The sequence below is a fragment of the Rattus norvegicus genome, chromosome 10 (genome assembly GCF_021556685.1).
Source record: "Rattus norvegicus strain SHRSP/BbbUtx chromosome 10, alternate assembly SHRSP_T2T, whole genome shotgun sequence".
Lineage (NCBI taxonomy): Eukaryota > Metazoa > Chordata > Mammalia > Rodentia > Muridae > Rattus > Rattus norvegicus.
In genome coordinates, this window is record NC_141543.1 from 67,604,046 (window position 1) to 67,626,902 (window position 22,857).

Sequence of the window (22,857 nt, forward strand, 5' to 3'; positions counted from 1 at the left end):
TAGAATGCTTGCCTAGTAAGGTCTGCGGGTGAATTCCTAACTCCACAAGGATGAACACAAGGAGAGAGAAGAGGTGGGGGGAGGGAGGAGGGGAGGAAGACAGGAGAAAGAACACATTAAGAAAAGCCATGAAGGGGGTTGGGGATTTAGCTCAGTGGTAGAGCGCTTGCCTAGGAAGCGCAAGGCCCTGGGTTCGGTCCCCAGCTCGGGGGGGGGGGGGGGGGGGGGGGAGCCATGAAGTCAGATATAGCACCAGAGGAATAAAGAGATGATAAAGGGTCACTCCACCAAGACAATCTACCCTAAGTGTGTGAGTATCGAAAACAGGACTTCAAATACAGGAGACAAGAACTGGTAACACTAAGGAGATAAATCCCTAAACCCATTTCAACATTCTTCAGTAATCATGGAACAAGGGGTCAGGGTCAGCAGAGGATAGGGAATCCATAGTGCTACAACTGACTAGGTGTAAGGGCTGTGTATACTGTCCCCACCCATCAGCAGCAGAGTACACATGCTCTCCAAGCACACACAAACATTCACCAGACACACCACATCCTGGTCATGAAACAAACAGGTTTAAAGGAGGGAAATCCTGCCCAGTTTGCTCCCTGGCCCTGGGGGAAGTGATCTAACAAGGTATTTTTTTCTTGATAAAACCTCATAAGAGGAAACGTACATTTTCTTCAGAACTACCTTCAGAAGGTAATTCCCGTACTGCATTACTTCCCTTAATCTACATTTTTCTTAGAACAGAAAACAAACTTACTCACAGGGCCAAACAACAAAAAAGCGCTATTCTACCTTTAGAAAATCAAAAAGTCTTTAGTCACCAGCTTCAATTCATAATTTAGAAATTTCTTCTAAAATTACCTAAAACCTGAAAACAAGTAGAGATACTGACTTACAAATAATTTAAGAATGTTTTGTGAGATGCCACAAATGCACATCAGTTGACATTTTTGTTAAATTTAGCATGTTTTTCTGACACTGTATGTCAAAGACCTCAAGTATAAGAAACATAAGCAGTTGGCTTGGCTCTGTTGTTTTGATTTTTTTCCAACAACACAGGACCTCTCTGCACAAAGCTAACCTTCACTGTAACAGGGAGTAGCCACTGACCCGTGAACAGATCTGATACATCGCCAGCAGCCACTGCCAAATTCAGTCAGGACATTTACCTATTTTTTTTAAGGCTAGTATATACTTTGACTCAACATAAAAGAGGAATGTCAGACTTCACAATAACAACTGCATAAGGGCAAAGAAAATTTTAATTTTGGGGAGTAAAATATTCAGCTATCGGCATACCTCAAGGCAATAAAAACATCTTTTTTTTTTTCTTTTTTTTCGGAGCTAGGGACCGAACCCAGAGCCTTGTGCTTGCTAGGCAAGCACTTTACCACTGAGCTAAATCCCCAACCCCAATAAAAACATCTTAATAGTTAAAAGGATCTCCTATTTGTCTTATTTATAATTATAATAAGCCTCTATGAATGCTTAATCTCCTAGAGGGCTATCCCAGCCAATGATCTTCAACTTATTCACATTAAATTGGAAAAGTGTGCAGCAATGCATAAATTATTGATTTCTGTGGTGCTAAGGGCCTTAAAGATACTAGGCACGCACTGTGCTGCCCAGCAGTCCTCCCAACTTCCCTCACAAATGTTAAGTTGGTATCCAAATGTTTTACATTTGAGTAGTTGTAAGCAAAATAATATCCTGCATAACAAAAATTTAAATAAAATTTCAACATTACTTTAAACATATTCAAATAAATGAAAATGGCCTAGAAATTTGATTTTTAGAATCTTATTTTTCTTTCACTTTAAAAGCTTATGTGCCTGGATATTTTTGCCTTCATGTATGTCTATGTACCCTGTGTGTACTGTGCCCATATAGAGAAGAGATCTTCTGGAACTAGAGTTACAGATGGTTGTGAGCCACCAAAGGGAATCAAACCCAGGTCCTCAGGAAGAGAAGCCAGTGCTCTTAACCTCTGAGCCATCTCTCCAGCCTCCAAAGTAACTATTAGAACCTGTCCAGTGCTATAACAAATCGTAATCAATGCCAGCATTAATTGCTATAGGTAGCTAATGGTTCTCTGATCAAATGGTCTACTCAGACTCTGTCTTACAACTCATCTTCACTTGCTTTAATACTCAATTCGCCTCTATAACAGAGCAAGTCCCTGTTGATGGTTTTAGCAGAGAATGGCTTTAAAGAGGAGAGAGACTTTAAAACACTCCATTTTTCATTGAAAAACACTAGCCCTTTACTCTTCGCTCTGAAACAGAAGCTTCCACATTAAAACAGCAACTATCAAGCAGGCCACTTGAAGAGGAAGGCAAGTCTCTAAGTTCAACACCAGCCTAGTCTACAAAGTGACTTCCAGGACAGCCAGGACTACAAACAGAAACTCTGACCAGCCAGCCAACCAGTCAGTCAGCCAACCAACCAGCCAAACAAACAAAAATCAAACCCAATGGCAACTAAAAACCCCAGCAACTTTCCCCCTCTTTTGATGCTCAGGTAACGCCCCAGAAACTATACTTGTTTCATTCGTGCTCTTGTTACTCCCTGACAGTACCTGTCACATGACAGTTAAGTCAAGTGCTGTAAGAGTAACAGCAACTGATAAAATAAAGCAAGCATAACAATGTACTATAGTGAAAGTCATGAGAATGTGCTACTGTCTTACAGGAATATATTAGTTTCTCTTGCGTGGAGGTGAGGTGAGCATTGCTTGAACTGGAACACATAATATTTGAAAAACCAAGTGGAAACCAGAGACTATTGGGCAGGGAGCATACACAGTGTGGATATTCTCATCAAAGGAATGAGTCATGTCCCAGGCAAGATACAAGCAGAGTGATGTAAGATTCCATTGTGCTGCTCAGATCAGTGCATAATTTAAGGCTTATCAATCACTTATGGCTGGAATTTTCCATTTAAGACTTTCAGACTATGACTGATGGCTGGTAACTGAAGCTTAAGAAAGCCTAACTTCAGATAAGGGCAGACTTCTCGGACTTTCAAAAGGTAGTAAGAAATTTTCACAACTTCAATTTCTGTATGTACGATAAATGATAACTCTGCATTTTAAGATACTTTTAAAAGTTAATAAATACAACGTTCATTAAAAGTTTAAGGAGAAACACTGAACCAAATAAGTGAAAGGTGGACAGGGTTTCTCTTTGTAGTCCTGGCTGCCCTGGAAGTAGTCGCTTTGTAGATTAGGCTGGCCTTGAACTTAAGAGACTTGCCTGACTCTCCAAGTGTGCTTTTAAAAAGTGCTCCAGGGCTGGAGAGATGGCTCAGTGGTTAAGAACACCCGACTGTTCTTCCAGAGGTCATGAGTTCAATTCCCAGCAACCGCATGGTGGCTCACAACCATCTGTGAAGAGATCCGATGCCCTCTTCTGGTGTATCTGAAGACAGCTACAGTGTACTTATATATAATAAATAAAATAAATCTTTTAAAAAAAAAAAAAGTGCTCCAACTTTAAATCTTTAAATTCAAGTTGTTTAATTCCTATCTGAAGTTGGTATTTGCACTTGAGTAACTTCTGTGAGCATCCACTTCCTTCACCACTCCCATTAGATATATATTTGCTAATGATATGATTCTACAGAACTAATCTGATTACACAGTCCTGCCCGGTCTCGGTTCCCACTTGGTCAACACTCTCTCCCATCTCTGAATTGTATTCTTCCTCATAAAAGTGTTCCTGATCATCTGAATTACAGAGAAAAGGGTCATGGACTGAAAACATCTAATTCGTAAACACGAGCTCTGAAAGCCTGAGGGATGACTCCTCGTCAGCATACTTGGCGCTCTCTTGGTGAGCCCATCATCACCTTACAAAGTACACAAGTGAGCTGATCCTGAAGGTCACTCTGTACTAGGGTGGATCATGGCTCACAGAAGCAAACTCGTGACTCAAGAAGAAGCAAGTGTTCTGTTTGAATATGATTTTAAATCTTTTTTCCCCTTTTACATTAGATAGCACTCAAATTTAAAAGGAGAAAGAAAGAGGAAGAGAGCTTCAACCAGGTCTTTAACGTACAGGATGAGGTAAGACCAAAGGCAATTTCTAACACCAATTTCACTATCAGTCATACTTGTGAAATGTGAACAGGCTGACGCTTGGTGCTTGAATTGTCAGCATTCCTTCATGAAACCCTGGTGCAAAATGCTACAAACATTTTTGCTTTGGAGGTGAAAAAAATCACCCATCTGTCCAACTATGTTCTAGCTGGATTTCGACTCTAAGCAATTAAATTATGCCAGAAAACCATATCGAGCTGTGGACAGACATATGCCCATCACATGTCTTACAACCCTTAGCCTCTCTTCATTTCCATCCGCTGAGGCTCTGGAAGTTGTTTCTTAACAGCTCCTTGGTACTTGTGACAGGAAGATTAAGTACTGCCTCGGCTGTCACTCCTCTCCCACAGCAAGGTCGGGCCTAGACGGATCTCCTGTCGGTTCTCCTTGACACTTCACCAGTACTAGTCCTGTGATTCATCTTGCACAATTTTTATTTTTATTTTTTAGTTATTTTTCTCTTATATATTACATACTACTACAGCTCTTCACAGCTTTTCCACCCCCTTCAGCCCCCCCCCCCCCAATCCACACCTCTCCTGTTTCCCTTCAGAAAAGGGCAGGCCTCTGGGATATCAACCAAACATGGCATATCAAGTTGCAGTAAGACTACACACATTAAGGCTAGCGGAGGCAACCAGTAGGAGAAAAAGGATCCCAAAGCAGGCAAAAGAGTCAAAGACAGCCCTGCTCCCACTGTTGGATGTGTCACAGGAAGACCAAGCCACACACTATAACACATATGCAGATGACCTAGCTCAGACACATGCAGGCTCCCTGACTTTCTGGCACAATTTCTTTCTTTCTTTCTTTCTTTCTTTCTTTCTTTCTTTCTTTCTTTTTTTTTTTTTTTTTTTTTTTGGAGCTGGGGACCGAACCCAGAGCCTTAGTGCTCTACTGCTGAGCTAAATCCCCAACCCCAAATATTTTCTAACTTCACTCAGAAATAATTTTTTAAAGATTTTTTTTAATTATTTAATGTATATGCGTGCACTGTAGCTATCTTCAGACACACCAGAAGAGGGCATCAGTCCCACTATAGATGGTTGTGAGCCACCATGTGGTTGCTGGGAATTGAACTCAAGTCCTATGGAAGAGCAGTCAGTGCTCTTAACCTCTGAGCCATCTCTCCAGTCCTGGCACAATTTCTTACACTTCTCATCTTCCCTTTCATTCCCATGTATTCCTGTGGAGAAAGCCTTGATCAAGAGATCACATTCCAGATAACGACGAACACTCTCCCTAGGTTAAAGGTAATCTGAAATGAGCAGTGCTGCCCAGTCCAACACGAGTGGATTCATGATTTCCAAGAAGAGGATGCTCTGGGTGAAGGCAGGAGAGTGACTTACTAGGGGGCTTCCTAGAGGCACAGTGACCTGTAAAGGTCCATATTTGCCGGCAAAGGACAGTCCAGCGCACAGGAGAGGCAGAGTGAGGCTCAGAGGTTGGATCACACTCTGTTGCAGTTCAGACCTGATCCTATGAAATGTGAAATCAGCAGGCACAGCAGGCATAGAAGAACCTTTCAGATTTCCTCCATGTGCTTTGTTTTTCTGCACAGCTTTAAATACAAATTCACACTTGTAAGGCCCAGTGGCATCCTTCCTAAGCCTGACATAGTAAACAGACTTCAGGAAACAAGCCACGAAGCAGTGCTCTGCACACGTTCTTCAGGTCAGACTGGTTTGTTTCTGTTGTTCAGATCCTCTAGTCTGCATGACTGAATGGTTACTGAGAGAAACTAAACTCCTTATGAACCTTAAGGACCCATCTTTTATTAATAGAAAATACTGTGGCTTATTTTTTCAATTACGCACTGCATATTTATTTCTTTGTTTTAGATTCCAGTGTTCTTGTATATATCCAATTTAATGACATAGAAGACTTCAAGCCAGTGCTCTTCAGTATTTAGTGCACTTGAGTGCTGCTCAGAGTAATGGCCACTTGGAGAAGAATGGCCACGTGATCAAAGGAGTTCACGCTTACACAAACTTGCTCTGGGAATATGATGTGTTATCTCTGCTCACATTTCCTAACTGATGAAGTATAAAAAGAGAGGGAAGGAGGCTCAATAAATCAACACAATGTTTCCTTCTTCCGAAGGAAGGGGAAAAATCATACTGCCAGTTTGAAAAGGCCCATGTTAGCAAAGACTTAAAAAACAGAGGGAGGCCCCATAAAAATAAAGCATTACAGCAGTACAGCAGCCGTCCCAACCAGCAACAGTATGCAGACATGTGAGCAGCACATGAGGCTGGGACAGTATTCCTGAGTAATTTCCTGTCTCAATAATCATTCAAGTTATAAGAGAAACAACCCAAGGTAAGTTGTAGCTCAGTCCTCCCCATAAATGACTGAGGTATATAAGCAAGCCAAGACAAAAGAGCAAAGTTGTCATGTGCAAATTGTAGGGGTGTTTGTGCCTACTAGAGAAAAATCGAAGCGATTCAGTTCAATGGCAGCAGTGATCAAGAGTAGGGGTGTTCCAAGCTGGAGGCCACTGCCCATTACTGCGTTGTAAGAGACATTAGTGGGTTTAGACACACTTTAAAAATAAATGATGGGGGCTGCTGGACCCAGGCTCTTGGATGTGTCCTCACTCAGTGATCTCTTCCAGGCTCCTGACCTTCGCCTGCGGGACCCAGGAGCACAATGAATGGGCTTTGCGGACACTTGCTGGCTGCCTACGCTCAAAGGAAGGGTGAGGTCTGAAGGCTGACCAGGGGCCCCATCCCCTTACCTAGATGTGAACTAACCTAGGACCCAGACTAAGGTGGAGTTCCTACAAGTGACCAGAATGTCGCGTGATCATCTCATTGTCTAACAAGCCCTTTGTCCTCTGTGCTGGGAAGGGCTTAGCTGCTTCTCAAACTGACAAGTTGGACAGCTTTTTACTGCCTTGTTGCCAGCTATCTGAGTGTGAGAGGACGCAAGCCGTGGGTACTGGCTGTCCCACATCAGCGTCAGCTAGGCATGGTGGGTGGCAGCCCAGACTGAACCAGAGCCTCACTTGGCTTGGACATGAGTATTAGCCAATGTAATAAAAGCCTACCTTGCCTTAAAAAAAAAAAAAAAAAAAAAAAAAAAAGATGGCAAGTTCGTTATCAGATGTTCGCAGTGATGGGGATAGAGCCAAGGGCCTGCCCTGTGCTCAGTAAGTGCCTGCCACTGAGCCAGATCCCTAGTCTCATGAAGTTTTAAAAAAAGTTTTTAACATATATACACACTGATGAAATGTAAAGGGACTGGTGAGATGACACTCAGTGGCAAGCAGTGCATGTCAGCCTTTGTAGAGGAGTCCGTTTGGTGGCCGGCACCCATGCCAGGCAGCTCACAACCAGGAGCTCCAGCAAAGGGCATTAGACACTCTCTCCCGGCCTCCACAGATAGCGGCACTCATGTGCACAGGCACGTATGTATATACACATAATTTTAAAAATGTAAAGGTATTTCACATTATAGGATACTAGAGAAATTTAAAACAAAAACAAAAACACTATGACCTACCATAAGGCAAACTTATTTTATTACAATAGGAGCAAATGTAGGAAGAATATTTTTAGGAATTTTGAGTCCAACGTTCAGGTGTCTAATATTGTAAACTATGTAAACCATTCTACAAGAATAACAAGAATTTGTTTATTCAAGTATTCGCAAAAGATGCGCTTTTTGCCTCCTATATACAAGGCATGATTAAAGTCAAAGAAAGAGAATACCAAATAAAATCGAAACCCTGCCCTAGGGAAGTAGGAGCTTTGCAGAGATGAGTAGTCACAGTGCCTGATGCGAAGTAAGTGCTTAAAATAGTTCTCGGCCGAGCCTCAGAGTCCTATGAAGCAGATCATACTGTTTTATTTTATGTATAGGGATCGAGAGTAGAATTATTTGCATGTTGAAGATCAACTAATCGCTCATATCTATAGACACACAGAATTGAAACTCACACCTAAACTGTCAGATGCCAAGGCTCTGCTCTTAGCCTCTATGCCTGTGGCTGAGGAAAGGTGAAATATATCCATGCCCTGTCCTAGATGGTTTCTAGCATTTACACTGAATGGTGACTGGTGACTTGGGTAAAACCATTTCAATTACAGTCTTGGATATATGTATATATATATATATACATATATACATATATATATGTATATATATATATATATAGAGAGAGAGATTTTCTTTCTTGTGTGTGTATATGCATTTATGTAACTGTTCATGTGGGGTGGGTGGGGCAGGGAACAGTCTCAAGTTCATTCTCAAGAATATAGTCCACTTTCCAGAAAGGTCTCTCACTGGTCTAGTGGTCACCAATTATCCTAGAATGGTTGGCCAGCAAGCCCCAAGGACCCTCTTCCTCCTCTGCCCTCCGAGTGTCGGGATGGTGAGACACACACCACTACACCTGGCATTTTTACATAAACTCAGGTGCTTGTGCTATCTCTGCAGTCCTTAAAGACAGAAACTCTTTAAAGGTGACCCAAACTACAGCCCAGTTTCATTCAATATGGTTGGGAATAGACATGTTAAACCATCAGTCAATTTTCACGTCTTAAAACCTGTCAAGATGGCTACTAGGGTGGCTGAGACAGGAAGATCAAGCTCAATTCAAGCCTGGGCAACTTAGTGAGACCCTGTCTCAAAGTAGAATTTAGAGGCTAGAGAAGTGGCTCTCTGGTTAGCATTTGCTGCTCTTGCAAAGGACACAGGTTGAATTCCCAGCACCCACACAGTAGCTTACAACTAAGTCCAGCTCCAGGGGATCCGACTCACTCCTGGCCTCCTCAGGTACCAGGCATGCATGTGGTATACACACATATGTCCAAGCATTCACACACATCAAATAAAAATAAATCTTAAAAGAAATTTAGTCATTAAAGAGGGCTGGGGAGGAAGTATCGCTCAATGGCAGAATGCTGCTAGCATGCACAAAATCCTGGGCTCAGTCTCTAGTACTGTCTCAAAAAACAAGACAGTCAAACAACAAGAACACATGAAAGAGTGGGGGAAAGGTATGCCAATAGCAGAGGACTCAGCCTTGGCAAGCAAGGTGAAGGCAGCAACAGCCACCTCACCCCACTACCACACCATTGACCTGCTATCGGATCCTTTCAAGTAGCAACTGATTCTGCTCTGCTCTTACTGTGCCCCGACTGCCTAAAGCAGAATACAGGACGTGGCAGTCGGTCAGGAACACTTATTAAGTGAATGGCTATATTGTGTAAGTGAATTCATCTCTTAGTCCTTGAATTTTCATAAAGCAAAAAGGACCAAACTAGATCAATATATTCATTTTTAGCTCTAAGACAGCCACACATCTTTCAGCAGGAATTCATAAATACATTGCATAGTATGAGTAAAGGCATTCCAGGACATCCGGCCTTGAAAATATGCCCAGTCACAGGTTTTACAACATCTCCCTTTGGTCCTGCATGAGAAAAACAAGACGATTTTATCCTGTTCAAGCTACTGGAGCCAGCACGGCTTTCTCTTTAGGAAGCAGTTGCTGTGGCAGGAAGAGAAGCTACTGTAGAGACAACACAGTGCATCTGACTGGTCAGCTCCAACAAGAGGGATGTTGATGCTCCCCCAAACAATGAACAATGGCAGCCACAAAGCTTGGCTTTCTCAGAGGTGGGGAGAAACAGAAACACTTCATATCTGGCTTAAGGGAATAATCTGTGACTATGTAGCAAAGTACACTTCTTTTCTCTGAAAACTGCATGGTTATTTTTCAAACTGTGTTTTAACACATGCATCAAACTGTCAATTAGGAATTATTTTTTAACCTTTTAAGGTTTTTTTAAAACTAAAAAGAGAAGGTAAATTGTCATTCATTCCATTGTCTTATATAATATCTCTAGTTCATATAATAACTTGACCAACTCACAAAACTACTGGCTCACAAAGCTAGACATTACTCAATTTACTTCTGAAAATTGAAACGTAAGAATTACACAGGGAAGTACGACCCTTATCGGTGCTTTTCAAACCACATCTAACTTTAACGAGGGAAGAGGCTAGCTGCTAAATATTTCAGCCTTGTTGTAGATGTTTGTAACACAAACTATGGATAGAAACTACAGGGCGTCAGGAAATTCTAGAAGATGTTCAGTCCTCTAACTTGGGACTCATTTTCAGTATATGCAGCTAGACATAAAAACATCAAAAAGTGATTAGCCAGGCATGATAGCACCTGCCTTTGATCCCAGCACTTGGGAGGCAGAGTCAGGAGAATCTGGGTTTGAGGTCAGCCTAGTCCACACAGAGTTACATGGTGAGACCCTGTCTTAAAAAACACACACACAACAACAACAAAAAGCTCAAAGGCATAAGGTGAATCAACAGATACGTCACAAGATGTTCTATAACGAGATTGCCAGCAGAAAAGTAAAGAACACCCCAGCATCTCATCATGGGCTCCAATGACATTCCTTTAAATTCAAGTGCTCCTTCTGCTTAAGTTTTGAGGATTTTTTTAAGGTGGGCTAGCTGTGTAGCTCAGGCTGGCCTTAAACTTGAGATCCTGCCACCTTGGTATTCTGAGTGCTGGGGTTACATGTGTGCCACCATGCTAGCTTCTTTCTGCATATTGTTTGTGTGTGGGTGATGTATGCCCCTATATGTGTGAAGAGAGGGTATACACACCCAGGTACGTGCATGAGGAGGCCAGGGGAAGATGTCAAATATCTTCCTCTCTCAAGCTCCACAGTGGGTTTTCCTCTCTCAAGCTCCACAGTGGGTTTCTCACTGAACCTGGCGATTACCTTTTTAGTTAAGTTTCCAGGATCTTCCATCTGACAAGGCTAGGGTCACAGGCACACATGCTACACAGGGCTATTATGTAGGTGCTGGGGATTTGAACTCGTGTCTTCTTGCTTTCAAAACTAGTGTTCTTACTTACTGAGCCATCTTCCTAGACCCATTTCTGCACTGTGCTTTATTATTCTGGAAATTTAAAATGGTAGGTACTTTCATGATTTTTACTTTATTATTTACCTTTCATAAGTACAGATATCTGTACACCATGAGTACCTGTTGTACTTGTAGGCCAGAAGAGGGCTACAGAACCCCTGGAACTGGAGTTACAATCAGTTCAGGCAGCTGTGGACAGATGTGAGCTGTCGTGTGGAGACAAAGAATCGAACCTCTGGGAGAGCAGCTAGTGCTCTTACCTGATGAGCCATTTCTCCAGCCCCATTTTCATGACTTTTAAAAGGAAGGCAAACAGTTCAGGCTTGTTTGTAACTTTCAGAGAGAGAGTGTATGGTGTACATCCATGTAGGCACATGCGTTTGGAGACGGCCATGCATACAGCTACACTTGACTGTGGGTGTGCATGCAAATGTGTGGAGACCAGGTGACATCAGCTGTCTTCCTTCACTGGCAGGTTTATTTACTGGGCAAGGCCTCCTGCAGAACTCAATCCAGCTAGCCCAGCTAGCCCAGGGGATCCCCATCGCTGTGTCTGGAACTCTGGGACTACAGATGGGACACGGACCCTTCTGTAGGGTTTTGTGGGGTTTGGAGATTTGTTCCACAAGCATTTTATCTACCTATCCATCTACCCAGACCTTAATAATATGTTAAAATAGTATCCTATGAAAACTTGGAACCCTTATATATTTCTGCTAGGAAAATAAGTGTTATGACCACTATGGAAAAGAGTTTGATGTCCCCTTAAAAGCTAAACACAAAACTAATACAAAACTAATCATGACTCTCCTAGCCATATATACCAAGAACTGAGAATGAGGACTCAGACACTTACTCGTGCAACAGTGTTCACTGTGGCATTACTCAATGGTGAAATAGAAATGACTCAGTGCCATCAACGGAGAGTGAATAGACAAACTTATTATACATTCGTGCATACATGATATATATTTTATAGAGAGAGAATATTATTTAACTGCACAAAGGAATGATGCTCTTATATATGACACAGAATGGATGAATCCTGAGAACACAATGGTAAGTGAAACACACTAGACACAAAAGTACAAATATTTTATGACTTCAATTACATGAAATATCTAGAATAGGCAAACTCACAGAGGTAGAAAATAGATTAATGGTTTCCTGTATTTAGGGAAAGGGAAATAATAGGAAATACTACCTGATCACTACAGAGTATCTAAGGTGACATAAATGTTCTGAAAGTAGACAGATGGATGTATAGCACTGTGGATGTTCTTACTATCACTGCAGCCTTATGCCTAGAAAATTGGTCAAGCATTGTGGTATAACCCTGTAATCTCGGTACTCAGAACACTGCAGGCAGATACAGAGGCAGGCAGATACATGATACAGAGTTCAGGCTGGAATGGCTGGGCTCATGTGATTCAGGACTTGCCTAGGTTGACCAGGCCCCTGGAGTCTGAGTCCTCAACACCACAAACATTTTCACAACAACAGGTATCCACATGTATGAGCAAGCAAAGAAAACAAAATGGCAAATTGTCTGCTAAATATATTATATATATAACTATATTATATATGTAAATATATTTATATATTATATTTATATATCTATAAACATTTTAAGTATATCATATTATATAAATTGTAATAAATTTATACATTTATATAAAATAAATAATTTTATATAAATTATATTATATATTAAAATATATTTATATAAGATTACAATCTATAAATATATAATATATTTAAATATAATATATAATCTTGTAATTTAATATATCTGTATATTAAATATGTAATATAGAATGTTTATATTATATATTTATATATTCAATATATAATATATAGTATGTTATAGTACATATTATATATTACATGAATTATATTTAAATATAGTTCAATATACTATATATTATATAGCATATTTATGGAGTTTTTTTTTTTCTTTTTTCTTTTCTTCGGAGCTGGGGACCGAACCCAGGGCCTTGCGGTTGCTAGACAAGCGCTTTACCACTGAGCTAAATCCCCAACCCTATGGAGTATTTTTTAATATTTATAGATAATATATCTACATTAAAAAGGAAGCCAGAATTCCATGATCAGTCCACAGATTAAAATACAACAGCAAATATGTCTTATGTAAAAGACAAGACTGGTGGTCACTGTTTCTAGCCCAATAATTTAAGACCTATAACTTAACTTTCTGTGTCTTCTAACATGTGATGTGGTCTATATAATGGTCTTACTGGAAACTGAAGTTGAATTATAATGTAGAAAGCAACAAACCTAAAAATCGGAATGCTCTATAAGACAATAACTTGGACTGTTTTTTCTTTTCATTACAATTACATTTGTGTGTGTAGGGAGGGAGGGAGGTACGTGCATGCAACAGTGCATATGTGGAGATCAGACAGCGACTTTCAGGAGTTACTTCTCTCCTTCCATCATGTGGGTCCTAAGGACCGTTAACTCAGGGTGTTAGGCTTGGTGGCAGGAGCCTTTATCCCCTGGGCCGTGTTGCTGGCTCCTGCCTGGATTCTTACAAGATCAAATACAATGGCTGAGCCTTGACCAGATCCTGGATTTGGAGAAAAAGGAACTACAATTCCTTGGTGACAAGAAGGGAAACCAACTGCAGTGCATGTGAATGGCAGCACTGACTGACTGTTGATCTCTCAGGAACGGGAATGGTGCACGGCAGAAAAAGTCTCTGTGCTTGGAAGCACAAGCACTGAGGAACTTGGGAGATCTGTCACTAACACACTTGTGAATGGTCTGGGGAAAGAATGTGTGTGGGAGCACGTGTAGGTGGGAGAGCAGATGGGGTGAGGGAACAGCGGGTGAATTCAAATGGAGAGAGCACACATTTCTGTGGTCGTCTTAAAATGTCGCTGCAGTTTTGGCCCAGACATACAAAGAAATAACCTGTTTAAGAACTGAAGCTCTAGGGGGTTGGGGATTTAGCTCAGTGGTAGAGCGCTTGCCTAGGAAGCGCAAGGCCCTGGGTTCGGTCCCCAGCTCCGGAAAAGGAAAAAAAAAAAAAAAAAAAAAAAAAAAAAAAAAGAACTGAAGCTCCACATCTCCTCTTGCATTCAGAACACACATAAGAAAGCTAAACCAGCGAGGGAAATACAAGCGGGCCAGTGCTTTGCGTACCTTCCACATCATACCAGTGCGCACCGTTCGTGATCCCGTCTTTGAAAGTCTCCTCTTCATCTCCTGGACAATGGGGTTCACCAGTTCTCATTATAGGGTGGTTAGAAGCATAAGCTTTCGCCAAGTATCGAAAGACTTCATCATCGGAGGTTTTGCTATAGATTCCAGTGGTCTTATGCTCGGGAGAATCATCAAAAGGATAGCTTGCTACCACTGAGCCACCATGAAGATTTCCAGAAAGCACAAACCTTTGAAAACACAATCAAATTACATATCACCTTTAAAGACAGAGAAAATACCAAGCATTTAAAACACCCACAGGATCTTTCCTAAGTAAACTTGGGTTTTTTCTTCCTTTATTCTTTTTACATTCATTCATTCATTCAGTCCTGAGGATGAACCCAGGGCCTAGGCACATGCTAGACACTGACTCTTATTCTCCAGCTCCACAAATCAAATACCTATCTTGGGGCTAGCAAGATGGCTCAGTGGATACCTGCCACTAAGTCTAGTGCCTGTGATTTAATCCTTAGGACCCACAATAGTAGAAGGGAGAACTGAGTCCCACAAGTTGTTTTCTGACCTACATGCACATTTGGCATGTGTGCTCTCCTACACATATAGATAAATTTAAAAAACTAATTAAAATTTCACAACTAAAGATATAGCTTAGTGGCTGAGTGCTTGCCTAGTATGCATAAGCAATCAATTAATCAATCAGTCAACCAATTAGGCTGCTTTTACATTTCAAGTTAACCACAGGTATTTAGAGGTTTCCTTCATTGAACATGTTGCTGAATAATACAGCATTAACTAATGTTTTAAAAAAGTGTCTTACATGAGGAATTTTAAATTCATTAATTAGATTGGCCTACAGGAACTTGCCAGAATTCAATCTTACTTTTCCTATCTATGAAAGTGACAATTTCATATAGTGTAACCTGGAACTTACGTTCCATAATGTGTCCATTTCATGGAAAAAGTGGCTAATATAATAAATACTGAATACAAGAGGTAAGTTAGTAACATTATGCTCTGTATACTTACTGCCCAAAGATAATTTTTAGGAGAAGGCATCTAATTTAAAACACAATATATCTTATCTGATTCCAGTTTCACAAAGTCCCTATACAAAATTATATTTTCAAGAAAGATACAAAGTGGGCTGGAGAGATGGCTCAGCGGTTAAGAGCACTGACTGCTCTTCCAGAGGTCCTGAGTTCGATTCCCAGCAACCACATGGTGGCTCACAACCATCTGTCATGGAATACAATGCCGTCTTCTGGTGTGTCTGAAGACAGCTACAGTGTACTCACATACATAAAGTAAATAAATAAATCTTTAAAAAAAAAAAAAAGAAAGAAAGATACAAAGTTGGAAAGATTTAGGAAAAAAAGCCCACTGGATATAGTGATCTTCTTTCAGAGAAAAACAATACAGAGCTATCCTCTGTTACTCCGAGGTTTCTGCCTGGGCCACCGGAAAACAAATCAACACAGACAAGGGGGTTTCTATTTTTAAAAAATCTGCTTGGGGTGGGGATGGGTTTGGGGGATCAAACAAGCCATGCTCATATTAGCCACACACCCTAACACTGAGCTACAGCCCCGGCCTCACTCCTACTTCTAAGTGAACCACTAGCGTGGTCCACTTTATAGCTACAAAAGATCACAAGCGCTCCCTCTGAGGAGAAAACTAAAGTAAAGGCATGTGTTCTCTCTGCACATCCTTCCCTTATGTAACTGTTCAAAGCATTACTACAAATAGAGATTGAATACTTTCTCTTTGCACTCTGACTAGAATTTTCCTGGCCCTGGATACTTGTAGTTGCAATAAACTGACCTTTTCAGAGTCTAAACATGTCTCTCTATATGTTTGAAAGAAAACTAAAATTATCATATGTGTAATCTGAAAGGCTACCTTAGGCATGACGAGTACCATCTCTGAGGCGGACAAACAATGAATGTTGCTTATAACAGAAGGAAGAACTTAGCCGGTAGTGATAAAGACAATTTATGATAAAGGAGGTTAGTTTAAAATGAATGCATTCTCATTAGTGCCTGTGCAGACACGAGAGAACGACCTTCAGGGTCTTGCATTGGCACAAGTGCTGGGACTGGTCAAGTGTCCCCCAGAGCTGCAATTCAGCAACACTGTGATCAGAAGTCACTTCCTCTAAATCCCTGTTTCTAGCTCATCCATAAAATGTGAATATTCGACCCACCTCTCAGAATTGTCACAATTACTAAAAACAACACAGCAGACACCGAACGCAACTACACACGAGCTTCTCAAAAAATGTTCATTTCCTGGGAGCTCTCTAGCATCCTGATCAGAGTTTCATTCTGCTACTAATTGCCACTCCTTGAGCAACAGAACAACAAGGGAACAACAAAGGTTGTCACACTCTAGCTTTCTAATTCCACCTAGCTAATGTATTAACCACTTACTTTCTGGTTGTATTTCTAAAACAACTCAAGGATTTTTTTTTCCCCTCCATTTACTTTGGGAAACTTATAAAAAGGCTCTTCCAGGTCAGGTACTTCACTTAGCAACAAGCATTTTTAAAGCATTAACTATGAGCTGAATACTATTGCAGGCATTAAGACTACATACAAGCAACAACAGAAAAGCCCTTAGTAAGCTATGATAGTGATTAAATGTGATTCTCTGTATTCTAATTACATAGTTTTAAGACACAATGTCATCCTTCTGGGGACAGTTTCAAAACAAAGCAATACCTGTCACAGTAGCTGCAGGACTACCCTTTCCTATCTTTGTCAAAGCAGCTGCGCGTATTATCATTTCCAATCTTATTTAAAAGATGTTTTAAGATTTCCATTCAAATCCTCAAGGGTTTGACTTCAGTATCACGTGATTTAAAGAAGTTGCTAAATATACCATATTAAAAATAAGAATGTTTATCAATTTAAAAATTAACCTCTAAGTAACTTCATTACATTCTCCCTATAGCCCTATAAACAACCTCTTTAAAAATGGAGAATTTAGGGGTTGGGGATTTAGTTCAATGGTAGAGCGCTTGCCTAGCAAGTGCAAAGCCCTGAGTTCAGTCCCCAGCTGGGGGGATGGAGGGATTTAGTATTTGACTAACAATAAAGACCCAAAAAACTTGGGTTGGGGATTTAGCTCAGTGGTAGAGCGCTTGCCTGGTAAGCGCAAGGCCCTGGGTTCGGTCCCCAGCTCCGGGGAAAAAAAAAAAAAAAAAAAAAGAAAGAAAAAAGACCCAAAAAACTAGACATCGATATACAATATTCCTCAAAAATAATCTATATCCACACCGACATGATGATGACATTCTTTATAAGTGTACCAAAGGTTGGGATGTAGCTCAGTGGTAGAATACTTTCCAGGCTCCAAGGGTCAACCCTCATAAACCAGAGAAATAAGAGTTTTACATATTCAGGGGCTGGGGATTTAGCTCAGTGGTAGAGCGCTTACCTAGGAAGCGCAAGGCCCTGGGTTCGGTCCCCAGCTGGGGGGGGGGGGACCAAAAAAAAAAGAGTTTTACATATTCAAAAACAACAACAAAATTTTCTTCCTTTTCTCCCTCACCTTTCAGCTTAGGGCCCCACATAGATGAGGAAGGCACTCCACTACTGAACTATAAATGCCAGCATTAAAAAAAATTAATATACGCTGGGAGGTGGTGGTGGACACCTTTAACTCCAGCTCTTGAGAGGCAGGTGGATCTCTGAGCACAAGGTTTGCTAGCCAGGGTCATGCAGAGAAACCCTGCCTAGAAGAAAGAAAAGAAAAGAAAAGAAAAGAAAAGAAAAGAAAAGAAAAGAAAAGAAAAGAAAAGAAAAGAAAGAGAGAAAGAGAGAGAGAAAGAGGGGAAGGGAGGAGAGGGAGGGAGGGGAGGAAGGAAGGATAGAGCTGGATGAAAAGAACACCAGGAAAGTCAGTGAAACAACTTACTCCACAAAACACATTAAAAAGTGTAGTTTTCTCACATAGACTAATGTCTGTGTTTTTCTTTTTAATATTCCCTCCATCCACCAATCTCTAATTGTGTTTGCATTTTAAATTTTATTTACATATCAACATCCTCTGTTATTAATTAATTATTAAAGAATATGTATTTTTGAGTTAATTTTTTAAGACTGAAACTATGCACAAATTTTCCTTTTTTTTACTAAAATTACATCTGAAAAAACCCACAAAAATTTGGGATTGATAAGTAATCAAAGTAATCTGCTACAGTACAGGTAGAGTCTGAAATGGAGCCCTGAGCTTTTAAAAACCTCACAAGCCAACAAGACCCTGACACGGGGGAGTCACAGTCACGAAATGATACTAATTTGAAAGAGTTAAGCAGAGAGTGAATTCGTGCCTTGAGACTGTCAGTATCGCCTCGAGAAAATTCTTCTCTTGACCACAACATAACAACCAAAGACAAAACTCCCTGAAACAGTTGTAATGGGACATTTTAAACACGCAAGCAATGAAAACAGTGCAGCTGACACATTCCCTAGCTGGCAGTGACAAGTATCTTTAATTCCAGCAGAGGCAGGAGCATCTCTGTGAGTTTGAAGCCAACCTGGTCTACATGGTGAATTTCAGGCCAGCTAAGACTCCACAGTGAGACCCTGTCTCAAAACAACAACAGAAAATAAAATGCAAAGTTCTGCTTGCCACAGTACCTGACAGTTCAAGTGTCATATCGAAATCAAATTTATGCAGATGTCCAGAAGTCTGACGTGATCAAGGAGAGGAAATCGTCCTTTAACACTTAAACAGATTAAGCATCTGCAAGGATGCTTTCTTTACCTTTGACTCATCTGCCAATCAAAAAACCTTCAACTCAAGATACAGCCCTCGAAAGCCTTACAAAGACACATATCGGGAATATTCGCACAAAGCTGGTGCTGGAGAAAGGAAAGAGGTGCAGGTTTACTTCGGGCACGATTCCATCTGAGGAAGTAGCATCTTCCTTCACTCCTCCTTCCTCTTACTACTCATCTCTGAGGAGTCAGACCATAGCCTGCCTCTCCGAGAGATAGGGAGCCTTAAATTGTGGCTCATGGGGAACAGTTTCTGTCAAGTTTTAACTAAGTAAACCTCTCATATATATTTATAACATGCTCTTGTTACATACTAGTTTCTGAAGGGCCTCATACTTCTACGTTTTACCCTTTAAAACCCCACGCGGTGCTTAAATGTTACCGATGTACATGATTGGCTGTGCTACCCCAATAAGAAGGTGCACAACTGGCATCAGAAACGAAGCAGTTCTGACCTGTGGGAGTTTCCCCCTATTCCATACTAAGCAGAATCAGAAGTAAAGGCAGGAGAGTCGGTTTCTGTCCAATATCTGAGGAAGTGATTGGGGGTGTCTTTTGCTATTTCTGAGCTCCATTCTGTCTCCCTAGCAGTGGAGCCCTGAGTAACCAGCCTTAGATTCCCTGAGTCTGCCCCTCAACTTCCCCGTATGCAAAACAAGAGTCTGAGTGGTGTCTGGAGGATATGAGTGGTGTCTAGGTCGCCCGATTGTGGTCAACATCCAGTGATATAATGCAGTCACAGAAAGTGCTTGCCGTAGTGCTTCTAGTGACGACACTGACAGCTTAGCTACATAATGAAGGTTAACTTGAGAATCCTTAAACTCTTACACATTTCTCATATCCGATGGTCCTTCAAAATTAGGGATAAAATGGCAGGGAAAAAAAAGTCTCCCCTCAGGCTATGCGCGGCACAAATGACAGCCACAGGTAAGCTTCTTTACAATTAGCAAGACTAGGAGGTACTGCAGTCGGGCCTCCATTCCAGTTACAGGGTGTCACTCTTCACCTCAACTGCCCCCGACCCCTTAGGCTGGCAAGCATTGTTTGGGAGCCTACTGGCTGTCAGAATAAGCCTCCTGGTCTCGAAGGCTCACGTGGAGAGCAGAGTCAGGTAACACTCACTTGTTCCTGCGGATCCAGTCGATGAGGGCGCGCACCTCTGGCACCTCATCCAGGGAAGGTGGCTCCCCCGTGCTGAACTGGTCAGGGAAGCTGCGGTTGAGGTCGCGGCCTCGGCTGTTGTCTCGGCCGCTGGTCCCAGGCGGACCGCTGTCGCCGAGGCCGCAGTCACCCTCGCGAGCGCGTTCGAAGCCATCCGGATTCAGGCTGGGCAGCAAATATACGTCGGTGGTGTTGAGCAGGCGGACCAGGCGCGGGTCCCCGCGGCGGTAGCCCGACGCCAGCTCACGGGCCAGGTAGACCAACACCTGGCGCGACACCGTCTCGTCGCCGTGCATGTTACCCACCAGCTTCACCTGCGGTCGGCCGGGCAGCAGCGGCCCCGCGGCGTCCAGCCCCACGGCGGCGGGGGTGGGCGGCGGCCCCAGGCCAGCCGTGAGGCGCAGCACCCACAGCGGTCGGCCCTCCACCGAATTGCCGATGCTGAAGAGACGGGCCAGGCCAGGCGGCCCCGCGGCCGCTGCCGCCTCCAGTGCCTCGCCCAGCGCCGCTTCGTGGTAGTAGTGGTCAAACTGGCCCTCGGCCGCCTCGGAGCCGCCGACGGTCGTCGTGGTCGCCTCAGCCTTCTTGATGTGCGCCGCCTGGGCCGAGCTCCTCAATAGCAGCAGTAGCAGCAGCAGCGGTGGCGGCGGTAGCAGCCGCAGGCTTTCCAGCCGCCAGGGCGGCCGCTCATCCCAGCCGCTCGCCATCTTCCAGCAACGCCGCTAACACCGCTCCGCTCCAGCGGCTCCGCACTCCGGGCGGCGGCGGCCCGCCGGATCCCCTCTGCGCCTAGCAACCCCATCCCGCCCTCCAGCCTCATCCAATCGTAGCCCTGAATGGTTGGGCGTCACGCTAAGGGGCGGGGCTTTCCTTAAAGCGGACGATTTTCCCTCTGGGCGTGTCTTCTCCACTCCAGTCCCTAGGGACTTTAGTCACTTTCCTTTCCTTCACTAAGGTCTTCCCGCCTCCCCATTTCCTCTTCTACTTCTCTCGTTTTTTCCACTCAGTCTCTTCTTTATGGCTTCTCTGAAATTCCCTGAGAGCTTTTACTAGCCCCCTTCTTTGTTGCAGCAATTCTTAGCTATGCTTTAATGCTTTAGAGTCAATAATCAAAAGAATCAAAAGGTTCCAAAGATTCAAGGACTCCTGAGAAAATCAGGAAGTTAGAAAGAATCTTGACCTCCTTGAAGAATCAAAGACCTCCTTAGTTCCATCTCTTTTGCACACCCCCCGCCATGGGTTCTGCTGGGCTTGAGCCCATCTCTGCTTGCATGCACTTGAAGAGAATGAGACACCTCATAAAGCAATCAATTCTTATTTTTGATTTGTCACGTGACTAGATGTCTCCTTTATAAAGTGGAAACTGCCATAGTAGGCTCCCCCGTGTTAATGTGGTCTGTTTCATTGGACATGCAAGAATGTTGGGCTGTAACTATCTTCTATGTGTGCTGGTCTCAGCTCTCATTGGGGAGATATCGTTTTTAGTAATCTTACCCTCCTCTCACACTTCTTTTGAGTAGGATCGTCTAGATTACCTCTGTACAGCCATAACTATAGTTTTGGAATGCTGTCTTTAAGAGATAGATTTGGCATGTCTAGAAATACCTGCTTGGCAAGTGTAATTCCCCCAAGGTATTTGGATAAGTTCAGAAAACCTAACCTTCCAAGTAGGGTTTAATCACTTTAGCTTGAAGAGATTTGAAGTTTGGCAATCCTTTTTTTTTTATAAATTTATTTTTTAAGATTTTTATTTTATTGTATATGAGTACACTGTAGCTGCCTTCAGACACACCAGAAGAGGGCATCAGATCTCATTACAGATGGTTGTGAGCCACCATGTGGTTGCTGGGATTTGAACTCAGGACCTCAGGAAGAGCAGTCGGTGCTCTTAACCACTGAGCCATCTCTCCAGCCCGGCAATCCTTTTATCAAGCGTGAAGTTCTAACCCATCTAACAACGTAACTGTGATAACCATTATTATTTCCTCCTTTCAGTGCTGGGTAGTTTGAGGTCTCTTTTCTGAACTCTAATTAAATCTTTATAGGGCCAGTGGAATTCACTGATTACTGAGTATTTATTGGGTAACTGGTGTATGTCAAAGCTGGATGCTGGGAAGCAATGCATTGCTTGCATAGTTAGAGGTCCAATTCAGGAATGAACGATGTGATACATCTGTGGGAGCATTCCTGAGGAAATCTTCATTCAATCTGAGGAGGAGGAAACCAAGAAGACAGGGAAGAAACCAAGAGAGAAGGGAAGAATTCTGGGTAGAAGTAGGAACTTGAACAGGAGGTTGCAAAGTTTATGAGCATAGACTAGGTATTCTAGAATTGTCTGTAGGTCCAGGTTACTGGTGAAGGGGTGTATCAATAGAGAGCCAAGGATGGGATGAAACTAATTTAGAAAATTCCCCCTCTGACAGTAACTTGAAGAATGGTATAGGCTACTTTAAACATGAGGCCAAGAGACCTACAAGAAACCCATAATCCAAGAAGGCACTGAGTCCTAGAACAAGGGTGGAGCTGGTGAAAGTGGAAAAAAAAAAAAAACGGATAACTTGAGGAGTGAAATGGGACAGTTCCTGCTGACCCAGAGAGAGGATGGCAGGCTGACTCCAAATTGAACATTGTCATGGTAACAAGCAGTGCTGTGTGAAACTATTCCTACAAAGACATGAACAAATGTCTTTTCACCCCAGATAA

At 42.3% G+C, this 22,857-nt stretch overlaps 1 protein-coding gene across 1 annotated transcript in view; it reads right to left on the reverse strand.

The window, feature by feature from the left end:
• The window catches only part of Cpd (carboxypeptidase D), a 63,957-nt gene extending 43,051 nt beyond the window's left edge, over nt 1–20,906 (reverse strand). Inside the window, 2 exon segments of the mRNA NM_012836.2 lie at nt 14,189–14,436; nt 20,116–20,906. Of these exon segments, the coding sequence (NP_036968.1) occupies nt 14,189–14,436; nt 20,116–20,861 (994 nt within the window). The 5' untranslated portion in view covers nt 20,862–20,906.
• Nucleotides 20,907–22,857: the final 1,951 nt, after the last annotated feature.